Source organism: Macrobrachium rosenbergii, chromosome 40, assembly GCF_040412425.1.
Source record: "Macrobrachium rosenbergii isolate ZJJX-2024 chromosome 40, ASM4041242v1, whole genome shotgun sequence".
In the NCBI taxonomy this organism is placed as follows: Eukaryota; Metazoa; Arthropoda; class Malacostraca; order Decapoda; family Palaemonidae; genus Macrobrachium; species Macrobrachium rosenbergii.
The window spans coordinates 4,774,200-4,794,690 of NC_089780.1; the positions used below are offsets into that span (position 1 = coordinate 4,774,200).

At 41.1% G+C, this 20,491-nt stretch overlaps 1 protein-coding gene across 2 annotated transcripts in view; it reads right to left on the reverse strand.

Annotated features, from left to right (window-relative positions):
* gammaCOP (coat protein (coatomer) gamma) overlaps nt 1-20,230 on the reverse strand; it is a 91,507-nt gene extending 71,277 nt beyond the window's left edge. The window contains exon 1 of one of the 2 annotated variants that reach the window (XM_067082946.1): nt 20,107-20,230. Coding sequence is in view for 1 of the 2 variants with exons in the window: in XM_067082945.1 (XP_066939046.1) it covers nt 9,616-9,703 (88 nt within the window). In the remaining variant the exon portion in view is untranslated. Of the gene's footprint in view, nt 1-9,615; nt 9,719-20,106 lie in introns of those variants that run through there. The other variant, XM_067082945.1, reaches the window with a different exon arrangement.
* Between the last annotated feature and the right edge of the window lie 261 nt (nt 20,231-20,491).

Below are 20,491 nucleotides of genomic sequence, written 5' to 3' on the forward strand. Positions count from 1 at the left end.
AATCAGATATAAGCATTTTTAGATTTTTTTTGTTTCAACTATCAAACAGGCAGTTCTAAGTGTTTTTAGAGGGGTTTTGAGCATTTGCAGATTTTAGCTATTTGTGCGAAGGTGTGGTACGCATCCCCATGAATACGGGGGGTTTACTGTACATTCAATTCTACAGTTTACCTTTTGGCCCAGGTAAGAGAATGAGGGGTGGTAAGAGGAGGGCCCTTTATGTAAAGACCTCAGGTTTGTATGTTAGGAAAAATACAAATTACTTTAAAAGTTTGTCATTTGTTCCTACACAAATACAAACCCTTGGTCTTTACATCTAGGAGACTTACTTCTGGAGAGACGATTCTAAGTAAATCGCTGAACTGACTGGCAGTTCAGCTCACCTGGGTACTCTCTTCCTGGTCATGAAAGAGCAAAGGAAGACCAAACCTCTGATCTATTAAAGAAGAGAGATGTTCAATCATCAGACCCCTGGGCATTTCAAATTAAAGGAATGTAAAATCCTTGATTCAAAAAGGTTTGGATGAACCCCCATTGTTGGAGACTATAAAGCTAGGAATAACCAACTGGTTTTCTCATTGTCAGTCCTTCTCTCCCCTTGCTAGAGAGAAGGAAGGATTTGCACCTACTAATCCAAATGGAGCTAGATTATAGATAGGATACTCAGTTAACTAGATCACCTGCATGCATGCCCATCCAGCACATGAGGGCTTGTTCACTGTTCCTCTGCCCACCGGAAGAGGAAAGAAGACAGGAGAAAGGAAGGCAGCCAGTCCCAAGCAAACCTTCTCCTGCAGCTGCACACCTTAGGCAAGATGCAACCTGTCCCTCAAGAGCTGGGTGAACTACATGAATGTTCAGCATCCACCTTAGGATCCAAGGAAAAGGAGTCGAAAGAATATGGGCAACATCCCAAGGTAAAAAGAAATGAATGTGACCTGCATGATTACATTCCATCTTAGTACTAGACCAACAGGTTCTTCCTGAATGCAATGGACAAACCAATGCCCCTGGCCTCGAAAGATCTGGACCAAAACCTACTGATGTCCACCAGGAAGTTGTGGAGTATGCTCATTTGATCATCTCACTAGTCAGAGAAATGACAATTTGGACACCATTTCTTGGCCAACTTGACGCCAACAAACGAGTTGTTGGCACTGGCTGAAAGTCTAGTCATACTGTCACTGGAATCACAGGACCATAGAAGTGGAATGATCCATCTCACTGATCACCCTCGAAACATGTAGAATGGTGAAAGGCATAAGCTTCCAAATTTAATTGGATACCAAAGATGTCTTGCTTTATTCAAGGGTGCAAGAAGACAGAAAGGAACAGCACCAACTTCAGTAAGTCAAGACAAGAAGGAATATGATCAAGCTTCTTCAGAGGCTGAACGAATTTCCAGAAGTCAAGGTGCCAAGATCAACTGTCCTTATCTCCTGACTTCAGCAAATGAATTGTTGTAATTACAACAGAGACAGAGATGAATAGTAACAGATTCAGAATGTCGAGACTGAAGGACTAATTGACTGTCTTCCTATACTGAACACTTCTTTGAAACGTCAAGGTGTCAAGACCAATAACTGGGCTATTATTTGAAACTTACTTCAAGTTATTTAATGATTATCTTTTTTATAAAACTCAGCAGCACTATGGCTCACATTTGTCTTAGAGCCTTAACATTTCCAGAACAGTTTACATTTGATTTGTCCATTCTTCACATTGCATGAATGTTATAGTTGAATCCTGCCAAAAACTGCTTAAGCTACCTTTTCAGATTTCACACTTAAATAATACCTGCGTTTGCGCTGGCATTAAACCTTTCTTCATGCTACATGTCAGAGGATATATGAGCAGCAGTGTTGCTGAATCTTCCTTAAAAAAAGTATTTTCCTATTTTATTCCCTTCAATACAGTACAGTCAATTTGGGAACTTTATAGTTTACCTTTACTATTATTATAACAGTTTAACCAGACCACTGAGCTGACTTTCAGCTCTCATAGGGCTGGCCCGAAGGATTTGGATGAAATGACAGGTCTAGGCTAGAAGCCTAGCACTGGGACCAAATAGGTCATTCAATACAGTGATGAATGAATGAGAATGAAATTAAAAACTCCACAAAGGCATACGCCCTCATACGAACACTCACACAATAAATACATACATACTCACGTTTCCATATACTGTATACTTACTAAAGAGGTATATTAAAATCTAAAATAAATTTATAAAAATTTTAAAATTTAGTTGTTTTAAAATTCATTAGACCCCTAAGGGTTTTTGTATTTCTATTATTTGCTTTTTATATTTTATCAATTAAATCGCAGCTCCTCATGAACATTAAAATTGGTATGACTGAAAATGTAACAGATTCTGACAAAATTTCCTTCATTGATCTAATTCCAAAATTTGATAATCGCTGCAGGTTATATTTTGGACATTCACACAATACATGTTTCACAGTTATCGGCACTTTGCAATCTGGGCATTTGGGAGGAGGGCCACATGGACTGTTCATCAAGTGTCCATGTGTCAAACGAGTATGGCCTATTCAAAGATGTGTCAGAATTACTTGTGTGTGTGTCTCTCTCTCTCTGATATGATGAACTCCATTTTCCAACACTGGATTTTATCTGTTTTACTTTATTATTTTCAGGTTCATTCCATATATTTTGCCATTTACTTACAATGACTGTTTTTATATATCTTATATGGTCACTAATAGGGATGTTTACATTTGCTCTTGTCATGTAGACTGCTTCTTTAGCTGCTTTTTCAGCCTCTTCATTTCCTTAATCCTACATGGGCAGGGATCCAACATATTTCAATATTTTTTTCTATTATTATACAATTTATGGAGTGAAAACTTAATCTGTTGCGCAATATTTTTTTTATTATAGCTTTGAATGGCTTCAAGTTCAGCTTGATGTAATTTTAACCTTTCAATTATAAAATCAATCTTTACTGATGATAATATTACTGTTCTTGCAAGGCTGATGACATCTCCCCAGTGGGTGGTGTTACAAGACGGATATAAAGACGACCTATTGTTATCCAAAATTCACAAACATCAAGCTTCCAAAACCAATATCTTGCATAATGCAATTCCCTATGGGGAGAAAGCTTTCATATAACATAAAGCCCAAGTGGAAGAAAAAGAAAACATGGCGATAAATTAATAGCAAAATAGATGAATTAACAAACAAATAATTACATGTACAGTGATAAAAGTAAGAAAACAAAAGCTATGGGATATGGTACTATCAAGCAGTACCACATCCTCTACCATGTCTGAGCATCAGCATCAACAGAAGACTGTGCCACAGTTTACAAGTGAGAGGAACGTGGATGAATATGTTCTCCGATGTGAGAAACACATCTAATTTCTTGGGGTACAGGCATATTGGGGCACTTACAGATACTTCCAGTTCAAACAGGGCTTCTGAAGGATGGCATAACAGGGTTTATTTTGGAAATTATTTAAATCAAAGCAACAAATTTATGGGAAAAGGAAACAGCCACCTTCAAAGGTCTCGTCTAAATGATAAGTGATCTTACGAGGCTGCAGACAGACAGACATGAGAACAATATTCATATAATGGCAGAAAACCAGTTCTGTGGCACAATCATCATTATTCCTGTAGATATAGCAGCCCCATGAACACTCCTACACTTGTATTTTGTTTTCCTAGAATGTTGTGAAAGAAAGCTCTGAGGTGCAGGCAACATCATGTGCCAATCAAATCATTTTGTATTACTGAGGCTCAACAAATAGTCCAGCAGGAACACTGTATTGGAATGGCTAATAAATCTGGTTTCCTCTGTGGAGTTCAGTCACATCTGTTAAGGCTGGCAGCAACTTTGATTTGCATTTGGGTGGGTGCAGAGAACTGAATTGTGTGGGCGTGAGGGATAATTCCTTGACCAAATGTCCATGGCTGGTATGAACTAGGAAACGTTCTCCAAGCCAGGGAACCTTATACAATACGAGGATATCTGAACTGATGCAACTCATGGAGGGTGGTCATTAGTGACACAAGCAGTATCCTAAGTAGCCTACAAACTTTATAAAGACTGCAGTTTTAGCCGTGAGCTGGAGATCCCCAAACCAAAGATATCTTCATGCTAACCACAGGGTGAAGAGCAGAGCAGCAGCAGCAGGGGAACAATGACCAGCCAAGCTGCGAGAGAAGTGACGGCAGTAACCAATCCACAACAGTGAAGGAGTACCCCACAACATGTACACCATTGCCTACAAGAGCAAGAATCCTGTCAGCAGTGCGAAGAGATAGTGACCACCCTCAGTCTACTGAGGCATGATAAAGACAAATCAGTCATAGAAATGGTCAGGCCCTTGGATAAAAACAAACTTGGATTTCATATAAACATGAGAAGGCTTAATAGGGGAATGGTGAGCAAAATCTCAAGGGAATGGACATCTTGCTGCACTGAATAAACAAATGACAGTTATTCAGCAATGTTCAGCAAGAGAGAGAATCTGATATGGGCAGTGAGTTCCAAAACTGAAGGAAGTTGAGGTACTGAGAAGAAAACAAAAATGGACTACAGTACACAACCACAATAAAATACAGAGGTGGTAAAAAAAGTTACACCAGAGATGGCAGCATTGCAATGTTTGTGCGTGTCACCTGCTTCTGTGACATTGCAGCATGAAGTGGAACATTAATACTGCCCAGGAAGATAGACAACTTGGGTGTAAGGAAGCTAACAGTGATTGCTACCTCATTTTCTGTTAGGCAGAATGTCACACTGGACTTTGTGAAACCTAACATTGTTTTCCACAGAAAATGTACTAAGGTAAGAGGTGTCTTTGTATTACATCAAATTCTGGGGTTCAACTAAACTGCTGAGTAATATTTCTAAACTCTCAAAGGCCACGACGAAGGATTTGTTCATAAGGAAGTTGGACAGCTCAGTGGGAAGACACCAAAGGATCAGACAAAAAGTAGGGAAAAAGTAACGCAGCTGAACCAAAGGCATGCTGCAAATAACCTTAAATACCACCCACAGTACTATGTAAATAACTGTGCAGGCACTATATCCCTAGTGGAAAAGCTATTTATCTAACATGATGTACTTAAGCAAATTCAGTTTACTGAAAAAGTGGTTGTAGTTTATAAGAAAAATGCAAACTTCAAGGATCAGGTCACTAAACTGTTGAGTTGTGTTTTTGGGTAAAGATGCAAGGGACTGAAGGCATAAAAAATGATTAAAAATATTCAGCGATGGGATGATGAATGAAAGAATAACTGAACCAAGAAATTTCAGGCCAGAGCACCAATCGTAAGGGCACTTTCAGCCATTCAGCACTTAAGACAGTGAAAAAGAGGGAGATGGAGTGGTTGGACTGCAAGATAGAGATATCGAAATAATGAAGCTGGGAGAAAACCATACAGTTGCTCTCGGTAACAGGGAGGCTTGACAATAACACATAAGATGTGGGAACAGATATACAGTAAAAGGCTAAAAAGTGGGTGCACCCCGGGGGTAATGGGACACTGCTGACACCCTTTCGTCTGCAGTGCACTATTTGAGGTGCACAACAGCACTAAACCCCAACAGGGTGTTGAGATGATGGAATACGAAGTTCAGTAGAAAATAAAACAGCAACTGAGTGGAAAATACATAGTAGGATGATGGAATCAGAATTTAAATACAGGAAAATGAGCAACTGAGTATGATAGGCCAAGTTGTGTCAAGTATGCCTGGATGACAGAAAATCTCTGAAAGAATAAATGAGAAGCATAACTTTTACTGTATAGGAAGAAATATTTGAGATGTGTGAAAGAATTACAGAAGCAGAAGCATTAAGTACACAAGGAAAGGTACAGTACTGATAAAATGAAGGCTCAAAAAGGGGAAGAAGGCTGAACAGGAGATGAGAAATTCAAGTTAAGGAAAAGAAGAGGATGAATGGATTGCATTGCAAAACTGTTGTGCAAGAGGATAAATGGTTAAGGAAAATAGCTTTGTGTGGTGTACAGAGATGTAGAGAAAGCTTATGATATGCAACTGACAATGATGTAATGTGGAAGGTGCTGAGGACATAAGACAGAAAAGATGTTAGCTACAATGAGTTTTGAAATTAACAAGACCTGGTACAGTAGTAGTTTTGGAGATATAATAATTATGGAAGTGATCACTGTGTTTGTAATGAGAGTAACTTGCAGGGTGAAGACTGGAAAGGTATCAGGAGGTTGGAAAATTTCCAAAGGGATGGGTGAGAGAAAAAATGTTCCACTGAATAAGGGATATAAAATTAGGTGAATCTTAAGAATTCTTATTACAGGGGCATAACATCAAGTATTCATTGGATAGGTGTCCATATTGGGCTTTTGACTGATATATTAGACAGCAGATAGTGGAAGAACAGTAAAGATTATGAAAAGGAAGAGGACATGTGGATTAATTGTCTTGTGAAACAATTGCAAAAGAGGTTTGAAGGTAAAAGAAAAATCCTCGGTGGTGTACCTAAACATGGAGTGAGCTTAAGATGAAGAGAGATGCAATGTGGAGGGAGGGGGTTAACAATATACAAAAAGACAAATAATTTTTTCAGAGAAATTAGAAATTTTAGAAATGTACTGCCCCACTGTGAGAGACTGGTTTAAGACAAACAACTGGGCAAAAAATGGTAGACCTCCACAGGTGATTTAAATGCAACCTTTGGTGAAAGATAGCATATATGGTAGGTATAGCGTTTCTAGAACAAATGATAATTAAATCTTGTAGAAATATGTTTGGTAAGGGCTTGACTTTTGGAAGGATGTGGTTTCCAAAGAATATTCATAATTGTGAATGAGAAAGAGTAAATGGTGAGGTAAAGTTTGTTACACTGTGTGTTATAACAAAATAGATGGAACAGTGTTATAACAAAATAGAAGGAAAAGCAAGTTATGAGTTCAATTACAAGAAAAAGGGTGGCAGGAGGTGGATCAGATCATTATCTGGATTAAGCATAAGTGAAGATGTTTCACTTGGAGAGGCAAGTCAATAATCTGGCAAGTTTACTAAGCAGTAGCATATGAGAAGAGAATAAAAGAAGACTGAAACATAATATTCAAGGGTTATAGATACAGTACTGGAATGGAAAGAGTAAATAAAAAGTATGCAAAATTCATGGATGGGCTAACAGTATCAGCTGGAATATTTGTGGGAATGGTCAGGATGAGAAAAGATTAGTACAGGCAGTCCCCGGTTAACGGCGGGCTCGGTTAATGGTGATCTGGTTTTATGGGGCTTGTCTAGTGACGAAAATGGGCAATTTTTGGCACCGAAAATCGCCGATTTCCGCTTATCGGCGCCGATAATTGGGTATTGGTGCCACTACATACCTAACAGAGGCATCGATAACCAAAAATCGGTACTTTTCGGCACTGGTAAGCCCAAAAATGAGCCGGAAATCGCCAATTTTCAGTTATTATCACATCCCCAGAACGGAACCACCGCCAATAACCGAGGACTGCCTGTACAGTATAAAAAAAACTGAAGAGTAATTACTGGAAAAAGAAAATCATCATGTTGCAGTACACAAAAGGATATACATATAATGTACTCAAGGAGAGTGAGTAGAAAACATGGGGCGTGCTCAAGATTTACATGTAAATCTTAGCAAGTATGAGAAAAATTATGATGAGTTTACAGGTGCATGATGTTGGCATTGTGTTAACTGACACACCAAGGTTTATATGGCATGCCTGGATGAGGCAAAGGTTCAAGGAAGGGGTATGAGTAATAAGTGTTCATCTGTATAAGGATAATGATCACAATGATACTAGGAGTTACAAGAGCATGATATTACCTAGTATATAGAGTACAAGGTAAAGTTATGTGGTGGGATTCTGACTGAGAATTTAATACAAATGATGAAAAATACTAGTAGGGAAGGAGATATATGTAGGCTTAGAAAAGAGTTAAAGGGTGTGGCTCAAGTATGCACTTTAGCTGTTTCACAAGAAGTTTGAGCTTAAAGGAAAAAACTGAATTGTGTACATACAGTACAGTGAAAAAGAGCTTATGACTGAACTGATCAAATGAGAGTGAGATATGGGGGTGAATTGTGCCTCCTAAGCTATATAAGACGTTCCTTTGTTGATGGAGTGATGTTAAAGAGGAGTTAAGGGACAGTTGCTGAAGCAAAGTTGGAAACAGGTGAAGGGAGGTGGTTGGCATCTACAGTGAATGAAGCTTGCTAGTAACAGTATATTGTTCTTGTGGCTGGTAAAGAGAAATAGTTTTTAAAAGGATAAAGCTGAGTGAATGTAAGCAAGCATAAGGTTATGACAGTAAAAATGAAACTAGGAAGATTGATAAATGAACGTTAATATAATATGATGGTGGAAGAATGGAACCTGTTGGTTAGTGGCTATTTCAGAATAAATGTAACGAACAACGGTAGGTTGAGAAAATAGTCATTACAGAATAGGTTTGTCAGGGAAGACTGCAAGGTGACTGCAGTTCCTGAAAGACAAGAAGAGTCTCTAAGGAAACCAAAGCTGGGATGCTGAACAAACTCTACGTGGAAGTGAACACTGACGTTCAAGGTGGATGAAAACAAAAGGGTGCTGCTATCAAAATGAACTGTTTGAATGGTATAAGTAATGCAGAAATGGTGAAAAACTGGGTGATGCAACAGTTACTAAAATGCTAGTCTTAGTGGTTATATGGATCAGAGTCTTTTGAGATGGCTTGACGGTGTTAAAAGAATTTGGTAGGATGGCTGTGTGAAAATTGTGTTTAATCAAGAAGAATTGGGAGGAAGGAGAAGACTAGAGAGTGCCGGGTAGAAGGAATGAAAGAGGTAATGGAGGGGAAAAGCTCTTATATTCAAAAAGCATGTGCTCAAGGTCAAGGTGACTTCCACAGTACGTGTAGGAGTTTGATGCACTGCTGATGAGCTTTCTATTTACTGTATAAGCATAAAGTGGATAACATTCTGTAGTGTTTTGAAGGGGAGCTCATTTTTGATTCAACAGTTGAAGGATGATGCTGCATTGAATGTTGTCTAGCATTTTCTCTGTAGTTACACTAAATAGCAATAATGGAGTCTTATAATGTATTGCAAGGTATATGATTAAACCTTTCTACTAGGGATATTAATGATTAGCTTTGTAGTACTGCAATTCCAACCCTAATACATCTACATGGGATGCCATATGCCTAAATCTGCACCTCATAACAGTAGGCCTAAGACTAAAATGACCAACTTCCAGCAAGAAATCATTCCATCATTGCACTGCATAATGCCTACAATTACAATACAAGGTCTACTTGTCTCACCGAATTCAACGTATTTAATTACAATGTTCTGAATTTATATTTCAGCCGATAAAAAGCTTCTAGGGTTATTATTAGTCAACGAAAACTAGATTCAGTACCTCATTAGCTTAACTTTCAGCTCAAAATCCAAAGGTAAAACTAAATAAGGGTGTTCTGCTGCAAAAGAAGCCTATGGCAAATAATATGCTAAAGTAGAACAAGCATGAGCCCAAATTCAAAATTGAAGCCTTCCGAAACACAGGATATTAGATATAAAGAGTAATGAAATAACTCCTGTGAATGTACAGGCATTACAAGTCATAAAAGAGTACCACCTTTAGCCTGCTTGTGATAGACACCACGGTGATCAAGGACAAACAAGACGAGGGACGGAGTCACTGCAAGAGGATTAGGAGAAAACATATTAAGAAGCACATTCCCATTACCACCTTCAAAGATCAATTTTGCTACAATTCTCACTAGACGTTATAAACGGAATAGGAAAACACATTAAGCAGCACATAAATGTCACCCTCAGTGATCACACAGGATACATACATTGAACATTTATGGCAAACTGTCATAGATTAACACACTCAACAATGTATAACACAACAAATATATCAAGAAAGTAGGGGGAAAATTCCATTTTGGAATCTAACTGAACATATACTTGTGCATGTGTTTCTAGCGAAAGGTACAGTACAACAAGGCACAAAAGGCTGAGGAATGGGATGCGAGATTCACAGCCCATGTCTTTACAGGTGGTACTTCAACTGAGAGGATGTTCCATCACAGGATGGGGAATCACAAGGCTAAAAACCTGTCCCTTAGAACAGGACAAGTTAGGTTTTGCTAGGCCTGAAGGTTTATGACTAGTAATCAGATCATTCAAACAATGCTACCTCTCAGTGGTATAGTGCTGAAAAGTTTCAATAAAAAAAGTTGAAACTAAACTAGCTAGATTACAGTAAGGAGGGAGCAAAAGAAACAGATGACAAACTACAGAAGCAAATAAACTGGGTGCCAAAAGAAATTTGCAGGGAACCTTCACTACTGTCTACAAAACACTAGACAAAGTATCCTGTGGGTGACTTCCTCTAAAATGAAATCGGGTCAGAAATCTCGAGTAACTTGATCACCAACTCAAATGACTAATATGGAGTCCCAGGAATGTATGCAGATTATCCTCATGGATTTGTTAGGGTTCTGTAACTAGATCTAAGAAAGAAGGTATATCGTACAGGCAATAAGAAGAGTATATCATACAAGCAATAAGAATAAAGTAAAAACTGCACAAGTGTTTGATCTTACTCTCTCCTGACTGATAATATCTCTTCACTCACTTCAACATATTTTCACTTTTTACCCTAACCTTTTTATCTATTTCCCCTTATTTTTTTCTAACAGCCTCTTTGTACCATAGTTTATCCTATGGCTCTCCACTTTTTTCTAGGCCCTACTATTACTGTACTTAAAATAGGCAGCCCAATGAGAACATGAAGAATAACAGAAGAGCAACTGGCCTATTGCTCCAAAGTTAAAAACCCTTTGTCTTCTACTGCTTCAAGAGATTTTATTTTTGATTACTGAGGCGAGTAAGCAGTTCAGTTCTACTCTACAATCATATTTTTATATAAGTAACTTAACAAGTAATTACATAGCTATTGGTTCCTAAGCTACGGCAGCTTAAAAATTCAAAATTTGTGCAGCAGCGCTTCTATCGCTTGTGTGCAAGTGACAAGGTCCCGCCCACTATCTGGGATTCAAAGGAACAACTCAGCAGAGAGCTCAATTCGTTTCCTGCTGGCTTCCGATCTACATCAGGAGTTTTCCACAGCTGCTGTCGCTTTTCGGCTGTTATCTGCCCAATCTTGGTGAAGAGACAGAAAGATTGGGTGCCTCCGTTTCCGAATGTATGACAGAGCCGTCGTGTTGTTGGCGTGGACTGTAATTGTTCTGCTGTGAACCAGGGCTGAGGAGGACTGGAGACCCAGGTGAACGGCTTTCAGCTCTTTTACGTTGATGTGGGCGTTCTTCAGATCTTCCGACCACATTCCCGACACTGTGAGATCCTAGAAGAGCCTCCCAACCCAGACCTGAGGTGTTGCAGTAGAAGCCTAGGTTGGGGCTCAACAGAAGAAGAGACTTCCCCTCCAGAAGTCTTTCTCTGCACAACCACCATCGAAGATCCTGCTTGATCTCAACATAATGGATAATATGGAGGAGTCCAGCTGAGTCTTCCTGCTCCAATTCACTTTTAGAAAGAATTGCAGTGGACTCATGTGCAACCTTCCCATCCTGATGAACTGCTCCACTGAGGCAAGAGTCCCCAAAGGGCTCATCCGTTGCACCACTGAGCAGGATTGAGGAGACAGGAACTTTCAGATGGTCTGCAGACAGGAGGTAACTCTTTTAGGGGAAAGAGAAGCCCGAAAAGTCTGAGAATTCAGAATCATTCCCAAATAGGGAATCTTCTGAGTAAGGACCATTTGCAACTCCTGGTCGTTGATCAGGATGCATTACTGCTTCATCAGGCGAAGAGTTCTCGTTAGGTCCTCTGCACACCTCTCTCTCAAAGGAGACCTGAGATGCCAGTCGTCCAAGTAGAGGCACAAATTTATGCCTAGGAGACGCAGCCATTTGCCCAAAAGAGTGAGAATCCGACCTGCGAGGCCATGGGCAAGCTGAAGCACAAGGCCCATAACTGGGGGAACCAGCCCTGTAAGACAAATCGAAGAAACTTTTTGGAGTCCGGGTGTATGGGGACGTGAAAGTAAGCATCCTGCATGTCCAAGGTGACCATCCAGTCCCCCTGTTGGATGGACGACATGACTGAGTGATTTGTCTCCTTATGAAACTTCGTTTTCACGACAAACCAATTCAGGGCGCTGACATCCAGGACGGGCCTCCAGCCCCTTATGATTTGGGGACCAAAGAGAGACGGTTGTAAAATCCCTTTGACCTATGATCTTTGACCGCCTATACTGCTCCTTTGCGTAGAAGAGAGTCGACCTCTAATGAAAGAGTCGCAAACTTCTCTGAATCTGTCAAGTAGACTGGCAAGATAATTGGTGGCTTGGTTAAAGGGGGGGGCCTCTCTTTGAAAGGAATGGAGTAGCCTTCTCTCAATACCTTGACCACCCAAGGTTCCACACCTCTGCGGCTCTATTCCTTCCATAAGAGGTGAAGTCTTGCTCCAACTGGGGTGTGAAGGACTAAAAGCTCACTTCCGGGTTGCTGGTTTGAAGGAAGAATTCTTGACTGACTTCAAGGGAGGATGTAGATTGGTGTGAGGTCTTGGTTGGGTCTTCTGCTTTCCACCACGAAAGGGCTGAGGTTGAAACGAAGAAAAACTTTAGCAGAAACGGAAGCGGAGTCCTCGGTCACTTGACAGACTGAGCTAAAAGATCATTGGTAGACTTTTTCTGTAAAGCTGACAGAATTTCCTTGACGGCATCTTGAGGAAAATGGTGGGATTTGTCCACAGGCGAGAACATTCGTGCCGACTTCTGGGTAGTGGTAACCCCTTTAGCAGTGATAGAGCACCACAACTCTCTTTTTTTAAAAATATATAATGAAAAGAGGGAAGCAAGCTCAGCGGAGCCATCTCTCACAGCCTTATCGGCGCATGATAAAATGCCCAACCAATCCGCCGCAAAATCTTCTGCCAGGACTGGACAATCCTCAATCTTCCTGGCTAGTGCACCAATGGTCCAGTCGAGGAAGCTGTAAACTTCTAAAACTTTAAAAATATTCCTGGTCAAGTGGTCGAGCTCGGGCGAGGGGAAAAATGGTCTTGGCCGGGGAAAAAGCAGATCTATGAGTAGTGTCGACCAGGCAGGAGAAGTTGCCTTGGGAGGAGGCAGAAACTCCCAGAGATGGGGCTTCTCCAGTGGTGTAAAAGCAGTAGCTCCTCTTCACAAGTTTACACAGAGGAAAAGCAAAGGTAGCCTTACCCTGTTCCCTCTTAGAGGCTAGACACACTTCCAATTCTTGGAGCACCTTCTTTGAAGACGACGACAGAACCAACTTCGGGAGGGTGTGGTCTGCTTGGAGATTCCTCATGAGGAAAGTTGAAGCAGGAGAAACTAGGGTAGTAGGAGCGAAAATGTCCGGAAAATTATCTGGGAAGTATTTAAGCACGGCGGAGTAGAGTCTTGCCCTGCATCCTCCTCGTCTGAAGAAACAGGAGATAACATTGTGTCTTTGGCTTAGAGACATTGGAGTTTTCTTAAAAAAAAACTCATAAGTTCATTCAACTGACGCTGAATAGAAGCAAATGAAGTCTTCCTGAGCCGATGAGCGAGACTTGTGAGGCTGGTGCCGAGCCAACTTGTGATGGCACCTGGTGCCCAGAAGCTGGTGATGAGCGGTTGGAAGCATGAGGCTGGCACACGGAAGCAAGCGTCGAACATCCAGGAGAAGAGGGGAGCTTGGGAGCAAGATGAAGCTTTGTCGAAGAAGGTGGGTTCTTGAGTGAATCTTCCTGGAGCTTGAGAGCCAGAAAGGGGCAGTCAAAATATGACATTGACCATGGATTGTCCAAGGCAGATGGGGGGGAGAGCTGAAGAAGAAGGCAGAACAGCGAAATTGCAAGAGGGCTGGGGGCGAAGAATGGCCTCTTTGGATCTCTTGGTAGGCGGAAGAGAGCTGTCTGCACCGGCGGTATGCATCTTGAGAGGGCAAGAAGCGATGAGGTAACGCCCTTGACGTTTCTTGCCAGGGCTGGATCTTCTGAGCCAGGTGACAGACAATGCGCACTGATAGAGACCTTTCCAGCGGCGCTCTGTCGCAGCCTGGGAACGTGAAACAGGCTCGACGGAGGGGGCGACTACCTGTGGGCAAACCCCGCAGAACGACGAGTGGCATCAACCAAACTGGAGAAAACTCCCTGGGAGGCAGCAGAGACGCCAGGGAGGGAGCTCCTCCAGTGATGTAGATTCGATACTTTTTCTTGAGAAGTTTGGAGGGAGGGCTTTATCCTGGGTCCCTCTTCATGGCCAGCCACTTGTCCACTTCTCGAAATACTTCCTTTGAAGAGGAGGAAAGTACTAGCTTGGGGAGGCAAACGACGACAGTTGTCCGTTTCCTCATGAGAAATGTTGAGGCTGGGGACACAGGAGCAGCAGGCTCGAAGAAATTTGGAAAATTCGCCAGAAAGAATCTTAGTAATGACCCATAAGCAGACAAAGGAGCAGTATCTTGTTCCAATTCGTCCTTGTCAGAAGAGACGGGATAAAGAGGTGTCCTTGCTCTTGGAAATGACAGTTTCTTTTAAAAAGCCCTTAAGTTCCTCTTTGTCCTTGCTCCTGGAAATGACAGTTTCTTTTAAAAAGCCCATAAGTTCCTCAAGCTGACACTTAAATTGGGGCTACAGCAGAATCTTCCTGAGCTCATGAAGAAGGAAGAGGCGCCGAGCGCCCAAATATTGGCGCCAAACGCCCAAATATTGGCGCCAAACACTCCACAGTCGGCGCTGAGTGGAATTTGGTGCCGAGAGCCCCACTGTTGATGCCGAGCGCCCAAATGTTGGCGCCGAACAATCCACAGTTGGCACAGAGCGGTCGGGTGCAAAGCAGGCGCCAAGCAAACCAAAACAGAGGGGCACCATTTTCAATGAAATCCCTGAAGAGGGAGCTAATTCTTAACAGTATGGCTAATAATTCAAAATTGTCATCAAACCTTGCTACAAGACTGGCAACAGCGTTGGGACTGGAAGCATAGGAACCTGGTAAAAAAGTGTGGGGTAAAGGTGGAAGAGGGCTAAGGATGGGAGAAGAAACAGAGTTAGCTTCTACCACATTAAAGGAGGAATCTCCTGACTAGCTCTATTATTGGCTCTAAGGGCCGCCTTCCTTTTCCTATCTTGGTCGAAGTTGTTAAGATGGGATTCAAGGTCTTCCCTTCGCCATCTTCCCAATCCTGACACCCTGGACATGTAAGCTCTCCACTACATTCCTGCCCCCTACACTTGACACACTTAGTGTGCGAATCAGAAGTCACTTTAACAAATGCTTGAAGAGCTAGAGTCTGACAATTTGTCTATCTTAGAAATATAGTTAACTATCGATATTACTAAAATAGGAAAAGCCACCAAAAAGAAATGAGAGAATACTTCACCAAAAATACAGGACAAAAAATCCAAAAAAGATGAAGCAGCGACTGCACAAGGTTACCAACGTTAATTGGGAGCCGGCAGAAAATTAATTGGAGCTCTATGCTGAGTTGTACCTATCAGTCCCGAAAGTGGGTGGGACCCTGTCACCTACACCAGCGATGGCTGCGCCAGCACGAAAATTCGAATTTCGTTAGACTGCCGTGTAGAAAGCTAGTAGCTATGTAATTGCTTGGTAAGTCACTTATATAAAACTTGAATTTTTGGTCAAACCTAGATCCGAGACTGGCAATGGTGTCAAGATTGGAAGCACGGGAGCCTGGAACAGGAATACATGGAATAGAGGTAGGAGGGCTAAGGATATGGGAAGCAACAGGAATTAAAGGAGAGGAAATAGCACTGTCCTCTAGTTTCTGTCACAAGAACAGGTTCTATGCTATTCCTATTCTCGGCTCTAGCAGCCGCCTTCCTTTTCCTATCCTTATCTAATTTGTCCAGATGAGACCACAAAACTTTCCATTTTTTTATCGTCCCAATTGTGACAGTCAATGCAAGTGCTGTCCTTATTACAATCTTGCCCCTACACTTAACGCACTTGGTATGGGAATCATAGCAAGACTTGGTGAGTCTAGTCCTACATCCCTCAAAGCAAAATCTAATGCTTGAAGGGCTAGAATCAGACATGTTAAAAACCCCCTATAACTGACGTAAACAAAAGCTAACACAATAGCTAAGGCTTGATGGCTATAAGGAATAAAAGTACTTCACCAAGAAAACTCAAAAACATCCATAAACAATGAAAAAGGCTGCAGAAAAAAACACCGATGCTGATCGGGGGCTGGCAGAAAATGAATTGAAGCTCTCTGCTTCAATAGTGGGCAGGGCACATACCTACACCAAAGCAAGTGCCAACACTACCGTGAATTTTGAATTTTTAAGACTGCCTGGGTAGAAAGCTCGTAACCATGTAATTACTTAAGTTACTTATAGAAAAATTTCCTTTTATGTGATAACGAAAAGGGGATGCGTGTGTGGCGTTCACCAGGGGTAGACCCCCGTACAAAGAACCTCCTCAGCACCTCATGGTGTGGGGGTCTTTTGGGTACGATGGTTTTGGGGATCTGGTTATTTTCCCCCCAAATGAAACGTGACAAAGGAGGTCTACTAAACGCATTTGAATGTGAATTTGGAGACTTCATTTGGGAAGAGCTCGACTTCAATATTTCAGCAAGAGAGTGCTCCCGCTCATGCTGCCAATGTAATAAAGGAGTGGTTTAAAGACTGCCATAGTGACTTTACCCCTAAATGGCCAGGTAATTTTCATGTCACCCATTAAAAACCTTTGGGCTATAATATAGCATCAATTAAGAGATTGGGAACATACTCTCTTAGAAAGCTGGAGGTAGCACTGCTCGAGTGCTAGGCCTCCCTTGACCCCCAAGTTTTGAGGAACCTAGCTGACACTGTCCTGAGCTGTCCCCATAAGGTCCTTAGTAGGAAGAGGAAGAGTGATGTTATCAAGTACTACTAATCTTTGATTATTATAGATTTTTTACTGACCTATTGGTGTTATTAGTGAAATTGGATTTGAAAGGGTATTTATTGGAATATCAATCCGTGCAGACTGTTTATACACCTCAATGTAAAACAGGCACCAGGCTTAAAGTTGACTCTGGTACCATGTAGCAACACAACTGGCCATATGATTAAGCCTGGCTTTGTGTACCAAGTGAAAAATCCCAGAGTTCTCAAGAACAAAAACAAGAAACTTTTCCATGTTTACTAGGAACACAATACTACAACCTGGGTCACTGCGATCCTTTTCAATGTTGTGGTTTCATGAATGCTTCATCCCAAAAATACAAACTATTTTGAGAAAGAAAGACTGCCTTTCAAAGTTTTACTAATAACAAGTCACACTTCTGGCCATCTATAACCCATCACTGTTGAATACCCATATGCAGCAGTTGTACTTTTGCCTCTTAACACAACTTGTTTCTACAGCTTCTCAACCCAGCCATCATTCAATATGTGAAAGCCACCTACACCAGCAGGTCTTTGACACGGTACAAGCAGCTATTGATACTGAACCTGATGTGAATGTCATGGACGGCTGGGAAGCATTCACCACTGCTGAAGCAACAAAGATTTAAAGGGCTTATGATAAAAACTACTTAAAGGGATGTTTACCCATGAGTTGCTCCTGCAAGGTGGTTTGAAGGCCATCACCTGTCTTATGGCTACTGCAGGTGCATGGGTTTTTTTTTTTTACATCTGAGCAATGAGAACAGCTATTCCAAGCCACCAACCTTCTCATGGCTAGTGCACATGATAGGGTTGTTTCAGCTTACCTATGGTATTCTTCAATACAATTTCAATCCTGTTCTGCCAATCAAGGCCTCAAATCATACATGATTTGCTGAAATTATGCTGACCAGGCTTGGAATTTGCTCTTTTGAATCATAATCACAAAGACAATCAGTTAAATATCCTTTTGCTGTCATTCTGACAATAATATATCACTGGTTTTAGAGGCATGTTATTTGGAAAATCACACTCAAGTATGGACACACTCCTGCAACTGTAGTTACCTGCACTATAAAGAAATGAATCACTACTTCGAACTTCAAATTTTTAACTGCTGCGTGAGTGGAAAGTGTAGCTATGTAATTACTTGGTACGTTATATATATGAAATTGACTTTTCCTGTAGTATTTTGGCTGCTTATTAACAATTCAGTGTTACTTTTTGGTGACCGACTGTAACTAACTTGTAATTAACATCAGAACTGATATGTATTTGTATGCTGGCCATCCTGGAATGCTATCATGCAAGCACAGTGTTACACAGGAGCTTTTGGTAAAAAGTGGAGTTTCCTTCATTGGGGGGTTCAGGGGGTAGAGCCCCCAACTAACTAACACGGCCTGCTAGGTTAGGTTAGGTTAGGGTACGTTAGGTTTTATGGTAGATCTAAACCGGCTGTCCGCGGTGAGCTAGGCTATGGCAGTTGATGTTTTTCTATAGAACTTTACCTGCTGAACAAGAATGTAAAGTAATATTTTGTTGCTCGGCTGTAATTAAGCTGTAAGTTATCTTAGAACTGGTGTAGTAAAACCCTTTCAAGAATAGCTAACAGTAAAGAGACCCATTGGAAATTTGGGAGTTTTGGTGGGGTAAATAACTTGGGAAAAGGTTTCGGTACCTTATTGTTGCATTTCCTGTTATATATGTCATTTGGAACACAAAAAACAAGTGTAAAAAGAAGGGCGAATAAATGGATAGTGGGACGTTCCAAAGGCACTTTTCATTCATTACTAGTACTTCTGATTCTAAGGCTTAACACGCATGCGCTAGCTTTTGGTACACCAATCAGCATTCAGCATTTGCCACTTTTCTGCGCTTCGCCAGAACTGCAAGAGACTGGCATTTGATGTTTTCCTATGTTATTTTACTTGCTGAACAAGAATTTAAAGTTATTACCTCTTGCCAGAACATACGAGCTTGCAGTAATATTTAAAAATTCAGATAAGACGCGCAGCGCTGTTCTGCCACGCGACCTATAGAGGCCACCCAAATTGAAAGCGGAAAAGGTAATGTTTTGTTTTCCGTTAGAAAACGTCAACTGCCATAGCTAGCCATCGCCAGCCGACTTAAAGCTTAATGGGTTTTATTATAACAGTGTGCAGTGGAGCTGGACTAAGGCAACTGACGTTTCTTCTATGTTATTCTACTTGCTTTACAAGAGTTTAAGGTAATATTTTGCTAGTTGGCTGCTGTCAATACCAACACAAAACTGTAATTTAACCTGAGCTGTCAGCCTGAGCTCCAAAGAAGGGCACGTAGCCTAGTAGGACCCACTGGTACAGACATGCAGTTTTCAAGGGTCGACTCGTTTACATTTTAATTACAGCCGACCAACAAAATATTATTTTAAATTCTTGTTCAGCAGGTAAAATAACATAGGAAAACGTCAACTGCCATAGGCTAGCTTACCGCCGACAGCCGGCTTAGAATTACCGGTTTTATTATAAGTTTCCTTAGCCAATCCTTTCTTGGAAATGTGGCTCCCTCAGGACCTGAGTTTCTTTGCGCTAAATAGTTTTGTATAATACTAGTACTAAAAGGAACCATTCAATAACAGCAACTAATTGTTAGGCAGTCTTTTTTTAATAATTAACACTTCTAAGTTACCCTGTTTAGTCTGTGCGGGGTTACCCCGCAGTTTTCCCAAATTTCCTTTTAGCATTATTGCTTCAGGATACGTTTGTTTAGACAAACGGCTGAAATCATCAACTAAAATTCGACATGTCCTCGAAATTCGGCAGTCGGCGAGCCCTTAAGTCTGCCTGCTCTAGCACTCTGGGATTAGGTCCTTCACTCAAAGGGGCCCTAGGTAAAAATTAGCCACGTAGCCTAGGCTAGCCTGTATGGATAGCCTACAAGGCTTGTCTATCCTCATTAGAAATCTACCAGGGGCATTTCATTACAAGGCCAGCCGCTCGAGTCAATACCAACACAAGACCTATTCCCATGAGGTATCAGGATACCTGACCACATCCTAAACCATCCTGCAGAAAAGGTGATTATTTTGCACCTGTCTAGCCTGAGCTCCAAAGAAGGGCACGTAGCCTAGTAGGAGCATTAGCCTCAGGTCATTAGGAGTTCTTGGTGCAACACCTAAACCACAACAGTTCAAACACCAACATACTATTATCTTCTTCAGTTCTTTTCCTTCATTTGTTTAAAAGAATCATAGTTTCGTCTTCGGGAACCACTTCACTCGTTTACACGGCAATGTCACCGTCTTATCAGATGCAGTTGTTGGTCAGCCATACATTGCTGGAATGTTATTTGGTTCCAAATTTAAGTGGTTGTTATTTATATTTTGTTATACGTAAATGTTATTTTTATTGTATCTATGAATTTAAAAATTATTTAAATTTATAATATCCATTGTCAAAAACAGCTATAATAATCGTATATGGAAAGGACTTCTGGATGACGTCAAAAGTATCGGGTCGGCCTGTGTTATACGCAATGTTCAAATCTGTTCTATTCCGTAGAAAAGAAATAGATCGCTTCAAGACGCTTTA